Below are 22,715 nucleotides of genomic sequence, written 5' to 3'. Positions count from 1 at the left end.
TGTGTGTGTGTGTGTGTGTGTGTGTGTGTGTGTGTGTCTTTGAGCAATATACATGTTACTGGTTCTGTTTCTCTGGGGATACCTGACAAAGACATAAGACCTTCAAGTAACATTGGGTCTGAATGGAGTGATGAACAAATTAATGGCTTAGAAGACGGGAGAGGAAGAGTTTTGTTAAGTCAGAGGCCACCTCTGGCCTTGAATACATTCTAAAGAACGAGAATGTATTTCTGAGCACTTCTGAGAAATTTTAGCCACCAGCAGGTCCTCTGCCAGAAATAATGACCACAAATTTAAGAGAGTGAAGACATGTCTCCACTGGTATCTTTGGACATCTTTCATTTGGCATTGAAATGGCCCTTACTTAGCTCTGGTTCCCAGGAAAATTCTCAAGGAGAGAACACTTCTGAACATGAAGGCAGAGATTCAGAAACCAAGCCTAAACATTTTTGTGTGCACCAAGATGTCCTTTTCTGACAGAATCAAACACTTCAGAAAACTTCCCACGTTTGAGATCCTTGTATCCTCAGGCAAAACTCCTTAATGAGACTATTAGTCATAACTAATGTTCTTACAAAAGGAATGAAACAGGGATCCAGTAACCTGTAAGTGTCACTGTACCAGGAATTTAAATTGGGTTCTGTGGCACTTAACCAGAATATTGTGTCTTCATTTTTGTCAAGAATAGACTCAGTAAGGAAAGATTGCAGAGACTTTAGTCTAGTAAAAAAAAGCCAAAAACAAAAATCATTCCACAATAGAAATTTTTATTTTTAAACTAGAAAAATATGCAATTACAAAAATAACTTTTCAAAAGTTCCATATAGAAAAACTTGAAAATAGCCAATATATATTTAAGGTTTTCATTATGTGGGCATCCTCATTTTTGTAGGGTTGAAGTCCTGGGTTGAAAATGGGAAGAAATGGGAGGGGTTGTGTTGACTTTTAAATTCTCTGTCACTTCAGGCAGTGTGAAGCTGATTCAAGTCTGTCCCAGGTCTTGAATGCTAATCTCTGTGAAGCCACCTCATTTCTAAAGACTGGCCTCCCCATCTCACTCTTGAAGCCAGAATATGATCTTTCTAGAAGGCATATCTCCAATTAGCCATTCCTCTGCTTGGAACTGTTTGTTGTTGTTGTTAAGTGCCATCGAGTTGATTCCGACTCGAGCAGCTGGTCAGTTTGAACCACTAACACTGCAGTTCAAATGACTTTGCAGTCTGATGCATTAGCCCACAGCACCACACCAGTACTCCTGAAACTGTTTAATGATTCCTTATTTCTCTTGGGAAGGAGCCCTGGTGGTATAAACAGTTAAGCACTTGGCTTCTAACAGAAAGGTTGGTGGTTCTAACCCACTCAACTGCTCCATGAGAGAAAGCCCTGTCGATCTGCTTCTGTAAAGAGTACAGCGAAGAAAAGCCTATGGAGAAACTCGACTTTGTCATACGGTTGCTCTGGAGTTGACTCCTTGGCACCTAATATAATGACATGGATAAACTGCCAACTCCTTTTTATGATCAAGAGTGTTCAGAGGGGAGGAATGAAGGCGCTGGTCACTACAGTGAGCTCTGGAGCCACGCTGTCTGGTTTAGCACTTTGTCTCAGCCACTTGCCATTTGAGACTCGTTGTTGTTGTTGTTGTCAGGTGCCATTGAGTCGGAACTGACTCATAGCGACCCCATGCACAGCAGAACGAAACAATATCCGATCCTGAGCCAACCTCACTACCACCGCCACACTTGACGCCATCAATGATGCCACCTGGCTGATCCATCTCGTTGGGGGTCTTCCTCTTTTTCTCTGACCCTCCACCTTACCCAGCATGACATCCTTCTCCAGTGACTGACACCTTGGGGGAAGTTATTTACTTCTCCTGGCTTCAGTTTCTTCATCTGTAAAATGGGCATGGTAACAGTACATACCAGATAGGACAAGTGTGAAGATTCAGTTTTCTTGTATAATGTAGTACATGGGCATATGATAGCAGTTACATGTCTGGCTTTTTTTCCTGCCTACTTACTAGTTTGTGATGTGGTCTGAATAAGATAGTTTGTGGGCAAGACTACCTGTAGATTGCTGTTGTTGGTTCTGACTTATTGGATCCCACATTGTTGTTTTTAACTGACTCATAGTGACCCTGTGTAGGATTTCCAAGAAGCAACTGGTAGATTTGATCCACCAACCTTGTAGTTAATAGTCTATTACTTACCCTATAGTACCACCCCACGTAGAATATACCATAATGTGCCATTCTTCATGATCATTGTGGCCGTGGTGTATTTTGAGTGCCTTCCAAACTAGGAAACCCATCTTTCAGCATTATACTATACAGTATTCTGTTGTGATCTATAAGGTTTTCATTAGCTAATGTTTGGAAGTAGATCACCAAGTCTTTCTTCATCATCTGTCTTAATGTGGAAGCTCTGCTGGAACCTGTCCACCATGGAGGACCCTGTTGGTATTAGAACTACTGATGGCAGACCTAACTACAGGTAGTAGACCTTTAGATTAACTATTGCCCTTGACACTATTCCAACTCATAGCTGCCCTATAGGTTGTTGTTCTTCTTACATGCTATTGAGTCAGTTCAAACTCACAGTGACACTGTATATGGTTTCCAAGAAGTGGCTGGTGAGTTTGAACTGCTGACCTTGCAGTTCACAATTCAGTGCTTATCCTACAGCAACACATTAATGGGTTCTAATTAAACTTTTACGTTATAGGCATAGAGATTATAACACACACACATGCCCTATTTAAAGGAATCTTATAGAAGATTTACAGACACACTTTTAATACAACTTAATATACCCTGCTGTGAAAACAAATCTGTTTTAACTCTCCTAACTGATATTATTTTGTTTTCACTCACATAAGTGACTGAGAAAGAACAAATTATCTTTGAAGTGCTAATAGCCCATAAGCAGTCTAGAAGTCTCTAGTTAAACAGTTAAAGAGACCAGGAGAAAGCACAACACTAAGTGAAAACATATGGCCATTGGCTTTCAGCTTAAAACTGTGGGAGTTTTCAAATGGAGTTGTTTCTTTGGGGAAAAAAGAGTGCCACCAATTAATTGGTAAGGAACTGTTCTATAATAAAGCCTTCTGGCTTGTTGTTTACTGTTTGTGCTTCACAATGCTCATACTTCCTGCCAACCCCATAGTCATAGCTGTTTGGGTACTTGTTATGATCTTGTAAAGACCTAACATCTACCAGAGTCACAGTGGTATGGTGGTATGGTGATATCAGGTTATGTGTCATGGAATAGGTTCCAACTCATAGCAACCCTGCATAGGGTACCTGAGGCTGTAAATCTTTTTGGGAGCAGAAAGCCTCATCTTTCTCTTGTGGAACAGCTGGTAGCTTCTAATTGCTGACCTTGAGGTTAGCAGCCTGACTCGTAACCAGTATGCTGCCAGAGCTCATTCACAGTGTAGAGGACCAGTTATTCCCAGCAGGCTTCCAGGGAGAGACGCTATTTTATTCTCAAAGAGGTGCACCTGTAACCTGCTGACTTTTATAGCAGTTTCTTAATTATGCACCAGTTGTCTCCCTGTAAGATCCTGCCAACAGGAATTCTCTGTACCCCCAACCTGACAGAGTGATAAGAGTGATAAGAATGACAAGGCCAAAGTAGGGGCTTATAGTGACTTGAATAGTATCCCCCAAATTGATGTCTACCTAGAACTTCATGTTATCATATTTGGCAGTAGGGTATTTGTAGATTTGATTTCATTATATATCTTGAGATGAAAACATCCTGGTCCTAATAACAATGACTTATGTGATTATAAGAGAAAGAGGCTGACTTAGACAAAGAGAGATAGAGAAGAAGATGAAGCGAAGATGGAAGCAGAGATTGGAGTGGTGTGCTCAGAAGCCAAGGAATGCCAAAGATGGCCAGGAACAAGCAGAAAGACGGTGGGAGAGAGGCATGGAATAATTCTTCCCTAGGTCCTTCAGAAAGTTCCAACCCTGACACCTTGATTTAATACTTCTGGCCTTCTGAAAAGTGAGAGAATAAATTTCTGTGGTGGTAAGCCACTCTGTATGTGGGAATTTGTTATGGAAGCCTTAGGAAATAAATGCAGAACTCCTTAAATACTTGTTGAAGAGAGTAAGAAATTAAGTTCTTTATTCATTTGAAAGGATTTGTTTTAAGAAGAACAAGGTTTGTGGTACAATATATATTTTTGTCAGCATTCCTATTAAGTTCAGTGAATATTAATTTTCTTTAAATGTGTAAACATTAATAAGTTTATTGAATGCTATTTAACAAACTATATAAGCCCTGTTTCCTGAAGTAAGATCTCTCTCTCTCTCTTGTTTTGTTCTCTAAGTTTTGTTGAGTAAAGGTTGACAGGGCAGATTATCAGTTTTACGTTTAACAAATCATACTTAGTTTCATTTCAATGATTACAATCCACCCCATGTATCATCAGTTAACTCTATTCCCTTTTTTCTATTTTTTTTACACATACAAAACAGAAAATATATATTCATTCAAATGTCCAGAGGGCACACTTTGCAAGCCAGCCTCCTGCCCACAGGCACACAGCCTTTCTTAGTCCTTGGGCCTAGAGTCCTCAGCTGCTCTATCCCTCAATGTCGTTGCCTCTGCCACTGTCTCTGCAATCTGTTACCATTTTTCTGGTTTGGATCTCGTGCTCCACTCATGCTCTTTTCTCTGGATGGTCCTAGGGTCCTCTGTTCCTGAAATGAAAAATTAACTACTCCCCCTTTTAGTTACACATTTTCTACATTGACAGAGAATTGCACTTAGTCCTGATAACAGTCACTCACAATTGAATTATTTACTCCTATCATCATCACATTTCACATTTCAAGAGGTAGCATATGAGCAAGAGCCAATAGTACTGAAGGAAGAATTCCAAAGTGTATTGAAAGAACTGGCAAAGAACAAGGCACCAGGAATTGATGGAATAAAAATTGAAATCCTTCAAGAAGATGAGGTGGCACAGGAGGCACTCATCTATGCCAAGAAATTTGGAAGACAACTATCTGGCCAATGGATTGGAAGAGCTCCATATCTGTGCCCATTCCAAAGAGAGGTGACCCAATGGAATGTGGAAATCATCAGACGATATCTTTGATATCCCATGCGAGTAAAGTTTTAGTAAAAGTAATACAGGAATGGTTACAAGCATATGTTGACAGAGAACTTCCAGAGGTTCAAGCAAGATTCAGAAGAGGCTGTGGAACAAGGGATCATTGCTGATGTCCAATGGATCTTGGTTGAAAGCAGAGAATATAAAAAAGATGTTTTACTATGCAAAGGCTTTTGATTGTGTGGATCATAACAAACTATGGACAACATTATGAAGTATGAGTACTCCTGAACACTTAATTGTGCTCATGAGGAGTCTGTACCTGGACCAAGAGGCAATTGTTCAAACAGAACATGGAAACACTGAATGGTTTAAAATTAAGAAAGGTGTTCGACAGGGTTGTCTTCTTTCACCATACTTATTCAACCTGAGCAAATAATCTGAGAAGCTGGGTTCGATGAAGAAAAACGTGGCATCAGGATTGGAGGGAAGACTCATTAACAACCTGCAATATGCAGATGATACAACCTTGCTTGCTGAAAGTGAAGAAGACTTAAAATATTTACTGATGAAGATCAAAGAGCACAGCCTTTGGTATGGATTGCATCTCAGTGTAAAGAAAACAAAAATCCTCACCACTGGACCAATAAACAGCATTCTTAGCAACAGAGAAAAGACTGAAGTTGTCAAGGACTTCATTGTTCTTGGATCAACTATCAACACTCATGGAAGCAGCAGTCAAGAAATCAAACGACATACTGCATTAGGCAGATCTGATACACAAAAACCTTTTTAAGTGTTGAAGAGCAGAGATGTCAGCTTGAGGACTAAGGTGTGCCTGACCCAAGCCATGGTATTTTCAGTAACCTCATATGCATGTGAAACCTAGACAGTGAATAAGGAAGACCATAGAAGAATTGATGCTTTTGAGTTATAGTGTTGGAGGAAAATATTCAAAGTGCCATGGGTTGCCAAAAGAACCAACAGATCTGTCTTGGAAGAAGTGCAGCCAGAGTGCTCCTTGGAGACCAGGATGGCCAAACTTCATGTTTCATACTTGGGACTTATTGTCAGGAGCGACCAGTCGCTGGACAAAGATATCATGTTTGATAAAGTGGAGGGTCAGAGAAAAAGAGAAAGACCCTCAGCGAGATGGATTGGCAAAGTGGCAGCCTGAATGGGCTCAAGCGTGGCAACAGTAGTGAGTTTGGTCCAGGATCGGGCAGTGTTTCGTTCTGCTGTGCATAAGGTTGCTATGAGTCCGTACTGACTCGATGGCACCTAACAACAGCAATCATCATCAACCCCCGTCCCCTTTCACTAGATGCATCTGGAGAAAAAGAAAACTGTTTAGTGGGGATTCTACCTTACCCCCTCATCTGAAACTAAGCTCACTTATGAAAGCTTGTAAAGCAGCCACTTTGTGCCTTTGTAGCACCCATATTTGATAACCAATGTCTAACTTGTCCATCCCTATCAACCCAGTGTGGAGTCGTGGTGAGGTGCTGGGGGTTAATGTGCTGGACTGCAAAATTGGTTTGAACTCTAAGGTTGGTGGTTTAAACTTAACATCTGCTCCTCAGAAACCCTATGCAGGATCACTATAGGTTGGAACCAACTCTACGGCAGTTAACGACAACAGCGTCGACCCAGTGTACTGAGGACACAAGCTTGATCATTGATAAGAAAAATCCTTCCAGTTTGTTTGGAATTTTGAGGGGCTACATCTATAAGCAAAGGTTCAGTTCATCAAATTGTAGCAGTTTAACGCTTGCTCCCTTTATCAAACTTTATCTTCATCTGGTCGAGTTCTGGTCAGCTAGCCATCCAAGTGAGGTCAAATAGGTGCTATCTGCAAGTTTGGGAGTTCTCACATGCATACCACCGCTTCAGACCAGCTGGCCACTTCACTCTCAACTCTAGTCCTCTGTGGCTAGGTCAGTGCCTGTGGGTTCAGGAGTTCACACATTTCCTTAAACTTCAAACCAGTCAGCTCTTCCTCTACTCTCTCTTATCTCAAGGTCAGTAGGTGTCATTGGAACCTGGCCAAATTCCACCCATGTCTTCATTGCTGCATTTCCCCCGCTTCCACTTACAGGTAGACCAGGACAGTCACCATCGACCATACTAGACTGCTCGTGGGTTTCCTTTGAGTTTCAGTTGTAGAAGGGGGTTTACCCTAATTTTTTTTTACCCTGATTTTTCTTGCCTTGATGGCTCCCAGGCAAACATCTTGATTGATAGTCTTAACAGCCTGTCTGCTTTTTTTCCTGCTAGTTTTTCTTTCAAGAAGTATCTTCTGTTTCTCTAGTCGCTTCAGGTTGTCTTTACAAGTGGGAGTGTCCCACCTCAGAAGGTTTGAGTGGGGCTCAAAGGCTTAACAAGAAACGTGTTTTCCTGGGCAAATTCTAGTACCACTTTTAGCTAACTAATCAGTTATAGGCTGAAGATGGGGTTACAAGCTTTCTGTAATGATAATTCCCAATATTCATTTCTATCACACTTAAATGTCTATTTTATAATAGTAGGCAGGGGAAACCAATATCCATAAGTCAGTCAATCCCCCTAACATTATTTCCCCTCCTTTACCCATTCAGACTATGTCTCTATCTCTGTATCACAGAGCCCTGTTGTTTCAAGGTTGTCCATATGTCACTGTAAACCTCTATCCCATTTAGCCCACTGTTAACCTCTATCCCATTTAGTCTTCCCCTGACTGTCCTTAATATTTATCCATATTATGAGGTGTTTTGCAGCTTCATCTTCGGTAGCATATTATTTATTCTATTTGTTTATCCGTTCTTTCAGTAATGGGCACTTAGGCTGTCTCCATCTTTTTGCTATTGTGCGTAGTGCTGTAATGAACATTGGAGTGTATATATCTACTTGTGATCTGGCTCATATTTCTTGTGGATATATGCCAAGTAGAAGGATTGCTGAATCATAAGGTATTTCTATTTCCAATTTTCTAAGGAAGTGTCATACCATTTTCCAGAGTAGTTGAACCATTTTACAGTCCCACCAGAAAAGTAGGAGGGACCCAGTCTCTCCACACCTTTGCCAGCATTTGTTGTTTTCTGTGTGAGATGATACTTCATTGTTTTGATTTGCATCTCTTTAATGTCTTATGATTGTGCACATTTCTTAATGTGTTTGCTGGCTGCCTGAATGTCTTCCTTGGTGAAGTGTCTTTTCATATCTTGGACCTATTTTTTAATTGGGTTATTTGTCTTTTTCTTGTTGAAGTATTTCTTATAAATTTTAGAGATTAGTCCCTTGTCTGATAAGTTCTTGCAAAATAAATTTTCACAGTTTGTTGGCTCCCATTTTACTCTTTTGGTGAAATCTTTTGATGCACATAGGTTTGTAATATTTAGTATATCCCATGCAACTATTTTGTGTGCTATTGTTTGTATGGTTTTTTTTTTTTTTTTGTGATGTTTGATAGTCTATGTATGCCATGTTTTAGAGCCCTTAAGTTTGTCTGTATTTTTTCATTGATGATCTTTATAGTTCTGTGATTTACATTTAGTTTTTACCCCATGTTAAGTTAGTTTTGGTATATGGTGTGAGATATGGGTCTCGTTTCATTCATTTGCAAATCAACCTCAAGCCTTTTTCATTTTGAGTAGCATACAATGAAAGAAGGATTTACTTTTAATAATACAGATGTGGACCACCAGAAACTTGAGTAAGCAGGCTGAGGACTGATGAACTAGAGAGTTTTGAAGGACTTTATATGTTCAAACATATACAGATATCTGAAGGCCAGATTTCTTGAAGACCGGATAGCCTCTGTCAGTCAGTTGTATGAAGTGGCTTCCTCTCTTCTGTGGGTTGAATTGTATCCATTATTCACCAGGGTCTTAATTCCTAGGGCTGACATAACAAAATGTTCTTAAAGTGGTTGACTTTAAGAACAGACATGTATTATAACAGAGTTCTGGAGGCCAAAAGTTGAAATCATTCCTCTGTCCCAGTTTCTAGTGGCTGCTCACTCTTTAGTGTTCTTTTATTGATGGTTGATATATCTTCATGTAGTGCCTTCTCCCTGTGTGTGGTTGCTTCTCTGTCTCTTCTCCCCTTTTATAAGACCCTACTCAGACCTACGTAACCTGGCTGGTGCAAATGATAATGTGCTGGATGTAAGCTGAAAGGTTGGTGGTTTGAGTCCACCAGAAGCACCTGTGAAGAAAGACCTGATAGCCTACTTCAAGAAAAGCAGCCATTGAAAACTCGAGGGAGGGAGTATGTTCTACTTGGAGTCCTGGTGTGGCGCTGTGGGTTAATGTGCCAGACTGCAAAGCTGTTTGAACTTCAAAGTCGGCAGTTCAGGCTCACCAGCTACTCCTTGGAAACCCTATACAGGATTGCTATGGGTCAGAACCGACTCAACGGCACTTCACAACAACAACATATGCTTACTTAGTCTTTTCACCTGAATTTCATATAAGCATTTAAAATTTTACTTACCCTCTCTGCTTTTCCCTCAACTGGTAACTTTGCCTCATACTAAGGGTTTTTTTCTCTCTACCAAGTCTATACTCTTGAGGCATATGTCTGTATCTTTTCACATAATGGAAGATTTGTTGTAGTGGAAAAGCCCAGTTCTCCCACTTGTGCCCTGATGTTGCTGCTGTTGTTAGGTACAGCCGAGTCAGTTCCACCTCACAACAGAATGAAGTATTGCCCAGTCCTGCTCCATCCTCACAGTTGTCCCGTTGGAGGCCATTGTTGCAGCCATTGTGTCAGGCCATCTCATTGGGAGTCCTTCCGCTTTTCTAAATACAATGTTCTTCTCCAGGGACTGGCCCTTCCTGTTAACATGTACAAAGTATGAGACATGAAGTCTTACCGTCCTGACTTCTAAGAGGCATTCTTACTATAGTTCTTCCAAGACAGATTTGTTTGTTCTTCTGGAAGTTCATGGCACTATTAAAATTCTTTTCAGCACCATAACTGAAATGCATTGATTGTTCTGAGGTCTTCCTGATTCATTGCCCAACTTTGCCATGCATATAAGCCAATTGAAAATACCATGGCTTGGGCCAGGTGCACCTTAGTTCTCAAACTGAAATTTTTGCTCTCAAACAAGGTCTTTTTCACCAGATTTGCCTAATGCAATACATCGTTTGATTTCTTGACTGCTGCGTATTGATCCAAGCAAAATGAAGTCTTTGACAACTTCAGTCTTCTCTCCATTTATTTTTATGTTATTGATTCAATTGTGAGGATGTTCCTTTTCTATACATTGATGTGTAATCTATTCGGAAGTATATCAGTAATTCTTTTAGGTCCTCTTCGCTTTCAGCAAGCAAGACTGTGTCATCTGCATTTCACAGGTTGTTAATGAGTCTTCCTTCAATCCTTGTGCCATGTTCTTCATCATATAAGCCAGCTTTATGGGTTATTTGCTCAGCATACAGATGGAATAAGTATGATAAAAGAATACAAACTTGGCACACACCTTTCCTGATTTTAAAGCACTCACTGTCTCCTTGTTTTATTCTAACAACTTCTTCGTGGTCTCTTGGTCTTCCTCATGAGTACAGTTAGGTGTTCTAGAATACACATTCCTCAGTATGTTCTCTGTGGTTTGACTTGATCTACATAGTTGAAAGCCTTTGCATAGTACTTGTGTCCTAGATCCTATCTTCTCTGACTCACTCCAGGACCTTACTTCCCAGTGTCATTTATTTCTTAGTCTTTACTTTGATATCCATCAACATACAGACATTCTCTAAAATCTCCCATCCTAAACAAATAAATAAAAAGCAACTTTTGCTTATCCTTCATCTACTAACTTGCTTCCTCCCCTTAAGAACCAAACCTGTCAAAAAACTGTCTATACCTATTTTTTTTTTTCTCCTTCTCATTCATTCTTCAGTTGACTCATGTTTGACTTATTTATGTTTGACTTACATTTCAATCACTCAATGAACCTGTACTTAGTCTGTGACTTCTATATTGGTAAATCTCATAGACATTCTTCTTTCTTCATTTTACATGACACTTTAACAGTGCTGATACAGTTGACTACTCCCTCTTTCTTGAAATTCTCTTCTGTCATAGCCTTTAAGGTACCATATTTTTCTCTAATGGGTTTCCCTTTCTATCTCTTTGACCTCTCCTTCTGTTTGACCTTTGCTCTACTTGTATCCTCTAAATATTTTAGTTCCTCAGGGTTTGGTTCTGGGTTTTTCCCCTCATCATTATTTATACTCTAAGTGGTCTTGTCCTTTTCCATACTTTTAAATAACCATCCTTACTCCTAAGTCATGAGGAACTCTGGTAGCATAGTGGTTATGAGTTGGACTGCTAATATTAAGGTAAGCAATTTGAAACTACCAGCAGTTTCATGGGAGAAAGATGAGGCTTTCTGCTCCCATAGAGATTTACAGCCCCAGAAATGCTATACAGGGTCACTATAAGTTGGAACCAACTCCAGGGCACATATCCACCACCACCACCACTACTCCGAAATCATACTTTTCAACCAGGACTTCTGTGTGAGCTCTAGTCTTGCATACCCAACTGCCTGATTCTCTTCACTTGAATTTCATCTAAGCATTTAACATTTGATATACCTAGCACTGAACTCCTTTACTCTCTCTAAGGTTAGTAATTGGCACCATCATCCACCCGAAATGTTGTCTTCAGGGCCCTTGGTGTCCCCTGAGACTCTGTTCCTGAGCCCCCAGCCTTAGGGACTCATTTCCTCTAGGTATTTGGTAATGTCTAAGACGTTTTCTTACCTTTGGTTCCTGTATGCTCCATCACATTCATGGCTATAGTTGTACTAATGATAAATGCTCTTAAATTTTCAATTGTCTTTTTGCTATTACTAAAATATCTCTGGGTTTTTTGTTTGTTTTTTCATCTAAGGCCTTTCTTTGCACATGCTCTTTCTTCTACTCATAATGTTTTTGTAATGACTTTTTCTCATGACTAGTTATGTCTCATTTTTAGAATTCAGTTCAAATGTCACCTATTCAGAAAGGACTTTTCTGACAATCCAGTTTAAGTAAGCTTTTGCCTCATTACTTTTCTATTATAACATCTCTTTCTCACCCCAAGAAGTTTGGCCATTCTTTGACATTCTACTTTTTAAATGCATTTTATTTTTAAATAGCTAATCTGTCAACTGGAATCACAGATAAAAATTTTTATTGATATTTTTGATCACCTCTTCCCTGTTAGAGTTTAAGTTTCACAGTGATGGGTTGGCCAACTGATGTTCTACACTGGGGAAATAACATTCTTATCACCAAAGAGTACTTAGACATCGGATATTCACATGCAAATAGATGAAATTACACTGTTACCTCATACCATGCTCAAAAATGGACACAAAAATGCATCAGAGACCTAAGTGTAAAAGCTAAAACTTGACAACTTTCAGACTACTGGTGTGGTGCTGTAGGATCAGCACTGGATTGTAAACCACAAGGTTAGCAGTTCAAACTCACCAGCTGCTCCTTGGAAACCCTATACAGGGTCGCTATGAGTCAGAACCAACTGGACATTGACAACAACAACCTACAAGTTTAGGAGAAAATCTTCAAGACTTGGATTAGGCAAAGATTTCTTAGACTTGACCCTAAAAGCATGCTGTATAATAGGAAAAATAGGTTAGATTTCTCAAAATTCATAACTGTTAAGCTACAAAAGACCCTATTGAGAAAATAGGAAGACCAGTCACGGGCTGAGAGAAAATATTTACAAATCACATATCTGATTAAGTGGACTTGTTTCCAGAATATATACAAGGGTAGGAACTTAGCTGTATTGTTTATTATTGTGTTCTGACCGTATTGTGCAGTCAGTGCCTTGACATTTAGAAGGTGAAGGTGCTCAATAAATAATTTGTTGGATAAGTGAATCTAACTTTAATGCAGAATGGAGAAGTGCCTGTCAGGAGTGTAGTACAATCTAAGGAGAAGAAAGAAATAATCTTGAACACTTGTAGAATGTTTATGAAGCACTTTTACCGAGTATATCTCATTGGTTCCTTTTTATACAGTTGCTACCATAATCTTCATGCCACAGTCGAGAAAACTGACACATACAGGGATTAGTAAATTGCCCAAGGTCACATAGTGTTAAGTAATCCAGCTGGAATGCAAAATTTAGAAAAGTTCTTCACTCCTGAGCTTTAATGCTGGGTACTACTCCTTCTCCCCTCTCCTTTCTCTAACATTCCTGATCTGTGAGATGACCTAAACTCTAGGCTTTTGGGTTGTTTTCCTAGAATTTTCTCTTTGATATTCTGATGGAAGACACACTTTTCTGATCCAGTGGAAAGTGTGTCATGTGAAAACTCAGGACTATTTTCACCATCTTTGCTCTTCAGACTTTGTCCTCCCAGGACTGCTGCTCTCTCATTTTTTTGCTTTCCCATCAGACTTTGCAGCCTGGGTACTTCACCAAACATGGTTTGACTGTTGGTATCTTAGTGGCCTAAGTTCATGTTCACTTTTCCCCTGTCTGTCCAGCATAGCTTTTTATTCTTGACTGTGAGTGGGCTCTGAATCGCATGTTGATATGCAGGTTAAAATGTAGACAGAATCAAATGGTGATTCACAAGAAAGTGGGAGAATGACATCCTGTAGACTATACACATGAAGTTTAGAGATGGGGATGAAAATGGCATGATATGACACCAATTGTTATATTAGGAGCTCTCTGAATACCTGACTCAAGTATGGTGTCCTGAGAGTTCCTAGAAAATAAGGATGTTGATTTTGACTCTTTGAACAAAGCTCTGGTCTAGGAGCCTTGGACTGTTAGCCTCAGGATCACTTCTGGCTGTGCTTCACATTATTCCATCATCTTTGCTGTTCATTTCCTAATCTGCCAAGTGAGGAGATTAGAGTAGGTAAAGTTTAAGGTCTTTTCAGTTCCCTGAAAGTTAGAATCCAGCCAGAAGTAATCAGGGCCTCTTGAATCTAAGTATAAACTCCATCATCTTTGTGATTTGATTGATTTTCATCCCGAACCTTGTGCATTAGTTCTTAAACTTCCCATCCCAGGAATGTGAGAGCTAAACTTTGGCAATGCATTTCCAGGATAAACAAGTCTGGACATTAAAGACTGAAGATTGTAAATTGAAGTGGTAGAGGCAGGGCTGAAACCTGAATATGGTTGTTGTTACCTTTGAATCTGACTCATGGCGACCCAATGAGTTGAGAATGAAACGTTGCATAAGCCTAGGCCATCTTCATGATCACTGGTATGTTTGAGTCCACTGTTGATGACAGAATGTGTGAGTCTTGTGAAAACTCAGAACTGTTTCTTACAGTCTACTCCTTCACATACTCACTCAGTAGACATTTATTGAGAACCTGGTTTGGTGCCAGGTACTGGATCTTGCCTTCATGGAGCTTAACATCCACTGAAAGAGAGAATAGTTTGTATCCTTCACAATGTATTGAATTTATCCTTGGCTTCCCATCTTCTTTTCTGGACTCTTCCGTCATTGAAGTAGAAGCTATGTGCCATCTATTACTGAATTCCCAATACTTGCTACTGTACTTGGCACATAGTAGACACACAAGGAACATCTGTTAAACGAGTAGCTGAATACATGACTAGAAAGAGCATAGACTTTGGAAGTTAGTTCTCAGAGCTAGTCACAATCCAACCACTTACTAATAGTGTGACTGAAGACAAGGAGATGAGGCTTCAAATGATAAGGACCTATTTTACAGGGTTGTTGTGATGGTTAAAGGAGACGACACACTAAATGCCTCATAAAGCATTCAAAAATGTGTATCCTCTTCCTACTTCTTGAGGTTGTTAAGAGAGGAACTCCAAGCCTTTTAAAATAAAATTTAGAGAGGATTATTACAGGAGAGAAATCACTCGAAATGGGGATATTACCAGCTCACACAAGTGTTATCTCAGAGAAAGGATCTTCAGGCAGAGCGGATACAAGTCTAAAGTAGAAAATTACAATAGAACCTTGCATTGGCTAGTCATCAGTTGAGGTTATAAGCAGGAGGTCTAAACAAAACGGGGTTGTGGCTCCACTTGGAGGGGTACAGGGAATGGTTACAGGAGTACCAGCAGGCATAGAGGTTTATAATTATATGAGAGACATCAAAAAGCATCACTATAAAATGATAGAAACCTTTTAAACAAAAACATCAAAATGGAAACTATTGTTAATGTTTCCAATTCTGTTTTTCAATGGAATTGTCTCTGGGTGTGGTACAATGGGATCATGTACTGCACTGTAAGGTCAGTTTGAACTGCAAGGTTGGTGGTTCTAACTTACCAGCTGCTTCTTGGAAACCATATACAGGGTCACTATGAATTGGAACTGACTCTGTGGCACTTAACAACAAGATAGTCTATTAATGGATAATTTCCTCATTGTTAGCCAAATATAAAGGCACCCTGGTAGCACAGTGGATTAAACATTGAGCTTCTAATTGCAGGTCAGTGGTTCAAATCTCCCAGCTGCTCTGCAGGAGAACGGTGAGGCTGTCTGCTACCATAAGGATTTACAGTCTCGGAAACTCTCTGGAGCAGTTCTCCTTGGTCCTAATGGGTCACTGTGAGTCGGAATCAACTCAGAAGGAGAGTTTGGTTTGGTTTAACCAAATGTTGTTGCCATTGTTAGTGCCACCGAATTGGTTCTGATTTATAGTGACCCTGTATGGGGTTTCCAAGGAGTATCTGGTGAGTTTGAACCACCACCAACCTTGCAGTTAAAACCGACCTTGAGATCAAGTGCTTATCCTATGGCATCACACTAGGACTCCTAGCCAAATATCATATTGTTGTTGTTGTGAAGTGCCATCAAGTAGGTTCTGACCCATAGTGACCCTGTATAGGGTTTCTGAGGAGCAACTGGTGAGCTTGAATCGTTGCTGACCTTGCAGTTCAAACAGCTTTGCAGTCTGACGCATTAACCCACAGCGCCACACCAGGACTCCTAGCCAAATATCATATGCCAAATTTTGCCTTTCAGAGCTTGTGGTATTTTATTAATTGAATGTGACCTTAGATATTTTCCATCTTGAAACATCAGGTACAGTGCTAAAGCTTAGTGTCCAGTAGATAGACCTCATCTAAGAATAATAGGTGGTGGAGGAAAATGGAGAAGGCTGAGGATGCCCATCCACCCCCTCCATGGGGCAGTGCACAGTCTCAGCAAGATGTTGAACAGGAATGACCTCATTTAAAGCTGTGTCCTGCACACATAGTCTTCATGTACACCAGACCCAAAGGAGGGAAACACACTGACTAAGCTGAGTGAGGAGCCCAAAACAAATGGTCTGAGATACAAGGGGAACATGTTAATTAGGGAAATCAAGGTGGTGATATTAACATGGCCTAAGCTGGTTTGGTGATATCAGAAGAGAGCTGTAAATGAAAGGATCTGCCGCTGAAACTCGACTTTCTCCATAGCTGATGTTCTTCTCCCTTAGCTGCTGGGGCCAACTATGGGACCAGGTGGCTCTCTCAAGTGAAAAGCCCACGTGTTAGAGCTCAGAGGGGCTTGGAAAACCAGGGCTGGCACCTCTCTACTCTTACATTTCATTTTTATCAGTGTGGTTTTGTGCTTTTAAAATAAAATTTTATTTTCAAGTAAATGAACATCTGAGGTGACATAAAAGGATCTGCCTATTGAAAAAGTAGAAGGCACCTGGCAAATCCACTTAAGACGTATTTCTAGAGAAAGAGAGAGAAAGAACCTGCTGAGACACCTTTGTTATCCTAGGGCAGTGATTCTACCTTAGAATCTCCTGGAGAGGAGCAGAGAGCTTGTTAAAGCTAATTGCTGGACCTCACCGCCAGCATGGGACTGAAGCAGAGCCTGAGAATTTATGTTTCTAAGTTTCCTGCCAAGCTGCTACTCCTACTCCTGGGCCCACATTTTGAGAACCACTGTCACTAAGTAATCCATTTATGTACCTTGCTAGCAATGAAAATTATATACTGTGCTTCAAGTCAGCCATTGCTTTAAGCAACTTGTATTGATATGTTCATTTATATCTCTTTTGAACAGGTCTTTTGATGTTGGACTGCATAATTTCCTAATTCGGTAAGCCAATAATTTTTTTTTATCTTATTTAATAACATGTCTGTTATGGAAGACTGAAATTGAAGATAAAATTCTTCATGAAGAATGGCAATTATATACTTGTCAAGAAAACATCACTAACACTATATTTTTGTGTGTGCTTACCAGAATCCTTTTTTCTTCAGAAAGTCTTTGTTTAAAGGGATTCCTATGTGAAGTGATAGTTACTCTTGAGCAGAGAAAAGCTCAGTTGCAACTCCTGGCTGTTGGAATAACTAATTGAAAAATGAAGAGAGCCTCCTTATATTCAGACATTAAACAACTGGTTTAATTCGTTTTCCCTGCAGTGGGTTTGTTATATTTAGACTGATTTTACTGCTTGTTTTGCAGCCATGAAAATACAACCTTGTTCATTATTGAAAGAGATTACAGGTGGCCATTTATAATTAGTTCATTGGTGATTTCATCAGAGTTGGCTTGTGAGACGGTTAACTTCAAATAGCTCTTAAACGGATAAACTAGATATATAACAGAGTATTATCATGTTGGTATGAATATGCATCTTTTCCTGCTATCAGCTTCGTTGTATTTTCGAAATTTCTTTACATTAAGAATATATCAGTTTGACAGTAGTAAAAAATGATTAAAATGGCCTATTACAAATGAACCTGAACCAGGGAAATAATAATGGTTACCAAAGACCGGTATGACACTGTGGGTTAACACGCTGGACTGTAAGGTCGATGGTGCAAGCTCACCAGTTGCTCCTCGGAAACCCTAAACAGGGTTGTCATAAGTCAGAACCGACTTGACGGCACTTAACAACCACTACCACCAACAAACAATGTAAATGAAAGATTTCTAGGAAACTAGACATCACTTAAAGTGATTTGTCATCTGCAAATATTTGACAGTAAATGCAAATTCTTTCTAATACCTAAACTGGTGTGGTACTGTAGGATAAACACTGGACTACTAACCACAAGGTTGGCAGTTCAAACCCACCAGCCACTCCGTAGAAACCCTACACCGGGTCGCTATGAGTTGGAGCCATCCTGATAGCACTTAAGAACAGCAACATTTAAGCTAGGGAGCTATAAGTGTGCTAATGAAAAGTACATGTAGTTCAAATGTGGTTTGGATAGGTGTATGGCGGTGCTATTCTCCTTAGTGCATGACTGTCTTCCTGTTGGTAAGATGCTCTCTGAAGGGAAACGTAGATCATTGTCATCACTTTTATCCTAAACCAGCAGCATTTCCTCTGTGCAGGATTATATATGGTGATTTTTCCAAGATAGGCCATGAATACTTTGTCCTTTCCTCCAGGACCTCATCTATGGCTGTACACTGAAATCTCCTGGGCTCAACCCAGAACCAAGGAATATGAATGGTCTGATTTTCTCCAGCACAATACATAGTATATATACACTACTCCCTTTGAGTGGACACATGAGTAAATGAATTTTAGCAGAACGGATAAAATATTGGAGGTCATAGGAAAATCAGACATAGGAATTTCATGTCCAAACTGATTAGAAAAAGCTGTCTACCTCAAGGAGTAGTTAGAATTATTTTGAGTGGAAAACTTTGGCATTTTGTGCTACTTCTGTGACATTGATCACATAATTCCTTGTAGCAAATGAAAATTTCATAGTTTTCTTATTTCCTCTACTAAGTTTCTTAAGGGCAGAGATCATGTCTCAGTCACCTTTCTATGATTACATTCACAAACTTATATGAACTCACCCTTCAACTAACACTTGTGTTAGAAGTAGATGAATGAGGGAATGAATGAAATGATGCAGAAAGGACAGGAAAGGTAAAGATGGAGAAAAGTCTATTCAAATGTTTACCCAACCAAGAGGTTTATTGTGTGCCATTTACTTGTATACAACTGGGAATATCATTTTTAGCAAAAATAGACATAGTCCTAGATCTTGTTTAATTTACAGTCTAATAGGGAAAAGATGTAAAACTGAATGCTTTCTCAAAACTTAAGATCAGGGACAAGGTAAGGAAGTCTGTTCTCAGCACTTCCATTCTACCTGGTTCTAAACAGTATGTACGGTAAAGGACAGCCATATGCTTTCACTATGCTTACTCAATCTGCATGCTGAGGAAGTAATCTGAGAAACTGGGTTAATATGAAGAAGAACATGGCATCATGATTGAATGAAGACTCATTAACAACCTGTGATATGCAGATGATACAGCCTTGCTTGCTCAAAGCAAAGAGAACTGAGACTACTCACTGATGAAGATCAAAGACAACAGCCTTCCGTATGGATTACACCTCAGTATAAAGAAAACAGAGATCCTCACCACTGAACCTGTAAATAACTTACTTGATAAATGGAGAATAGATTAAAGTTGCCAAAGACTTCATTTTGCTTGAATCCACAATCAGCATTCTTGGAAGCAGCAATCAAGAAATCAAATGACATATTGCTGCACAAGACCTCTTTATAGTGTTCAAGAGCAAAGTTGTCACTTTGAGCACCAAAGTGTGCCTGCCCCTAGCCATGGTATTTTTAATTTATATGCATGTGACAGCTGGACAGTGAATAAGGAAGACTGTAGAAGAATTGATGCATTTGAGTTATGATATTGGAAAAGAATATTGAAAGTACCATGGACTTCCAAAAAGGCAAACAAACATGTGTTGAAAGAAGTACAGCCGGAATGTTCCTTAGAAGCCAGGATGGCCAGACTTCATCTCTTATACTTTGGGCATGTTATCAGGAGGAAACCATTTCTGGAGAATGACATAATGCTTAGTAAAGTGGAGGGTCATTGAAAAAGAAGACCCCCCAATGAAATGAATTGGCACAGTGGCAGCAGCAGTGGGCTCAAGCGTAGCAATAACTGTGAAAATGGTGTTAAGACAGTGCAATGTTTTGTTTTGTTGTGCATAGAATCGCTACGAATTATAAATGACTGGCATCTAATAACAACAAAAACATATTAGAAAGATATCAATGTTGGAAAGGGAGAAGTAAAGCTGTCTTTATTGGAGAGTAACATGATTGTGTATATTTTAAATCTATGGAATTTACATAAAAGCTAACAAAATTATTAAGTGAGAATAGTAGGATGTATGATCAGTGTGCAAAATTTAATTGTATGTATGTTAATAAGAAAAAAATTGGAAACCGAATTTTGAAAGTATCATTTATGTTAGCATAAAATTTTAGAAAATATTTAATGATAGAATTGACAAAAATGTGTTGGACCTATATGCTGAAAATTATAAAACATTGAGAGAAATTAAGAAAGATTAAAATAAGTGGAGAGATGACCTATGTTCATGAATTGGAAGTCTATATTGTTAAGATGTTAATTCTCCCCAAATTCATTCATAGATTCAAATTTTACATGAATGTGTATAGTACTTCAATTGTTAATCAAAATCTTAACTGATAGGCTTATTTAAAATTATTTATGGAAACATAATGCCAAGTTTGAACAAGGACAAAATTGGAGCATTTATATCATCTAATTAAAATATGGTGATAAATCTATAGTATTCAACACAGTGTAGTGTCAGGGTGTTGTTGTTGTTAAGCGCTATAGAGTTGGTTCTGCTCCATGGTGACTCTGTATTGGGTTTCTGAGGAGCGGCTGATAAGCTTGAACCGCTGCTCTTGCAATTTAAGCCAACTTTGCAGTCCAGTGCTTATCCTACAGCACCACACCAGGAGTTTAATATCAGGGTTGTTGTTGTGTGCCGTGGAGTCGGTTCTGACTCATAGCGACCCTGTACAGGGTTTCCGAGGCTGTAAATCTTTACAGGAGTATGTCTCATCTTTCTACTGTGGAACAGCTGGTATTTTTGAACTGCTGACCTTATGGCTCGCAGCCCGATTCGTAACCGCTACGCTAGAGACAAATCAATGGAATAGGAACAAAGAGTCAAGAAATAGACTCCTGCATATATGGTCAATTGATTTTTGTCAAAGGTACAGAGGCAATTCAATGCAGACAGGATAGTCTTTTCAACAAGAGGTGTTAGAATAATGTATGTTGTTGTAGTGTGCCGTGGAGTCGGTTCCAACTCATAGTGACCCTGTACAGGGTTTCCGAGGCTGTAAATATTTATGGGAACAGAAAGCCTCATCTTTCTCCTGCAGAACAGCTGGTAGTTTCAAACTGCTGACCATGAGGTTAGCAGCCCGATTCCTAACCACTACACTACCAGAGCTCCTTAGAATAATGTATATCAATATGCAAAAAAAAGAAAAGTCTTTGGGGTAACATCATATATACATCATATATACAAGTTAACTCAAAATGGACCATAGAGTTACACGTAAAACTTAGAAGTGTTAAAAAGATTCATAGGAGAAAAAAGCCTGAAACTTGTAGAAGAAAACATAGGAGAAAATTATGTCAATTTGAATTAAGAAGAGATTTTCTCGATATGACACTGAAAACATGATTCAAAAAGACAGCCTTTCTTCTTACTAATTGTTCTGGTGTAATGCTGTGGGTTGATGCATTGGACTGTGAAGTTGGTTAAACCATAAGTTTAGTGGTTCAAGCTCATCAGTTGCTCCTCGGAAACACTATGCAGGGTCACTATGGGTCAGAACTGACTAGGTGGCACTTTAACAACAACAACAAATAATTCTTCATAGAGCTTCCTTATTAATTGTCTGGCTTTTACATACATATAAAACTATTGAAAATACCATGGCTAGGTTAGTTTTGTTGTTGTTGTTAAGTGTCCTTGAGTTGGTTCTGACTCATAGCAACTCTGTATAGGGTTTCTGAGGAGTGGCTTGTGAGTTTGAACCACCAACTTTGAGATCAAGTGCTTATTCTCTGGTGCCACACCAGGTTAGTCTTAGCTTGGTCCTAAAAGTGAAGTATTTGCTTTTTAACACTTTCGAGAGGTAATTTGTCCCAGATTAGTCCGTTGTAAGGTGCTGTTTGATTTCTTGACTGCTCCTTGGGCTTTGATTGTGGATCCAACTAAAATTAAATCTTTGCGCTTTTCTCCATTTATCATGCTATTGCTTACTGGCCCAGTTTTGAGAATTTTGTTGTCATCATGTTGAGGTTGCTTAAAGTCCTCTTTATTTTTAGCAAGCAAGCTTGCACCATCTGCTTATTGGAAGTTGTTAGTGAGTCTTCAATTATAATTATACTTCATATTGCCCTTCTTCATATAGTCTAATTTATTGGATTATTTGTTCAGCAAATAATATGAATAAATATGGTGAAAGGATGCAACCCTGACACACACCTTTCCTAATTTTAAACCATGCAGAATCTTCTTGTTCTGTTAGGACTGCCTCGTGGTCTAGGACCCAGATAAGCATAATTAGGTGTTCTGGAGTTTCCATGCTTTGCAATGTTATCCATAACTTGTTGTGATCCACATAGTTGGATGCTTTTGCATAGTCAATAAAACACATGTAAACATCTTTCTGGTATTTTTTGCTTTCAGCTAAGTGCCATCTGACACCAACCATGCTATCCCTTTTCTGAACACAGCTTGAATTTCGGGCAGTTCCGTTTCAATGTACTACTGTAATTATTTTTACAAATTATCTTTGACACATTTTAATTGTGATATTATTGGTAATGTTTAATCATTTCTGCA

The 22,715-nt window shown here is 39.3% G+C and overlaps 1 protein-coding gene across 1 annotated transcript in view; it reads left to right on the top strand.

Annotated features, from left to right (window-relative positions):
* The window catches only part of HHAT (hedgehog acyltransferase), a 501,005-nt gene that overhangs the window by 250,191 nt on the left and 228,099 nt on the right, over nucleotides 1-22,715 (top strand). Inside the window, exon 8 of the mRNA XM_006834198.1 lies at nucleotides 17,093-17,128. Within this exon, the coding sequence (XP_006834261.1) occupies nucleotides 17,093-17,128 (36 nt within the window). The remainder of the gene's footprint in view (nucleotides 1-17,092; nucleotides 17,129-22,715) is intronic.

The sequence above is a fragment of the Chrysochloris asiatica genome, unplaced genomic scaffold, assembly GCF_000296735.1.
Source record: "Chrysochloris asiatica unplaced genomic scaffold, ChrAsi1.0 scaffold00009, whole genome shotgun sequence".
NCBI lineage: Eukaryota > Metazoa > Chordata > Mammalia > Afrosoricida > Chrysochloridae > Chrysochloris > Chrysochloris asiatica.
Note: the sequence above shows the minus strand (reverse complement) of the source record. Positions and strands in the feature narration are given on the sequence as shown.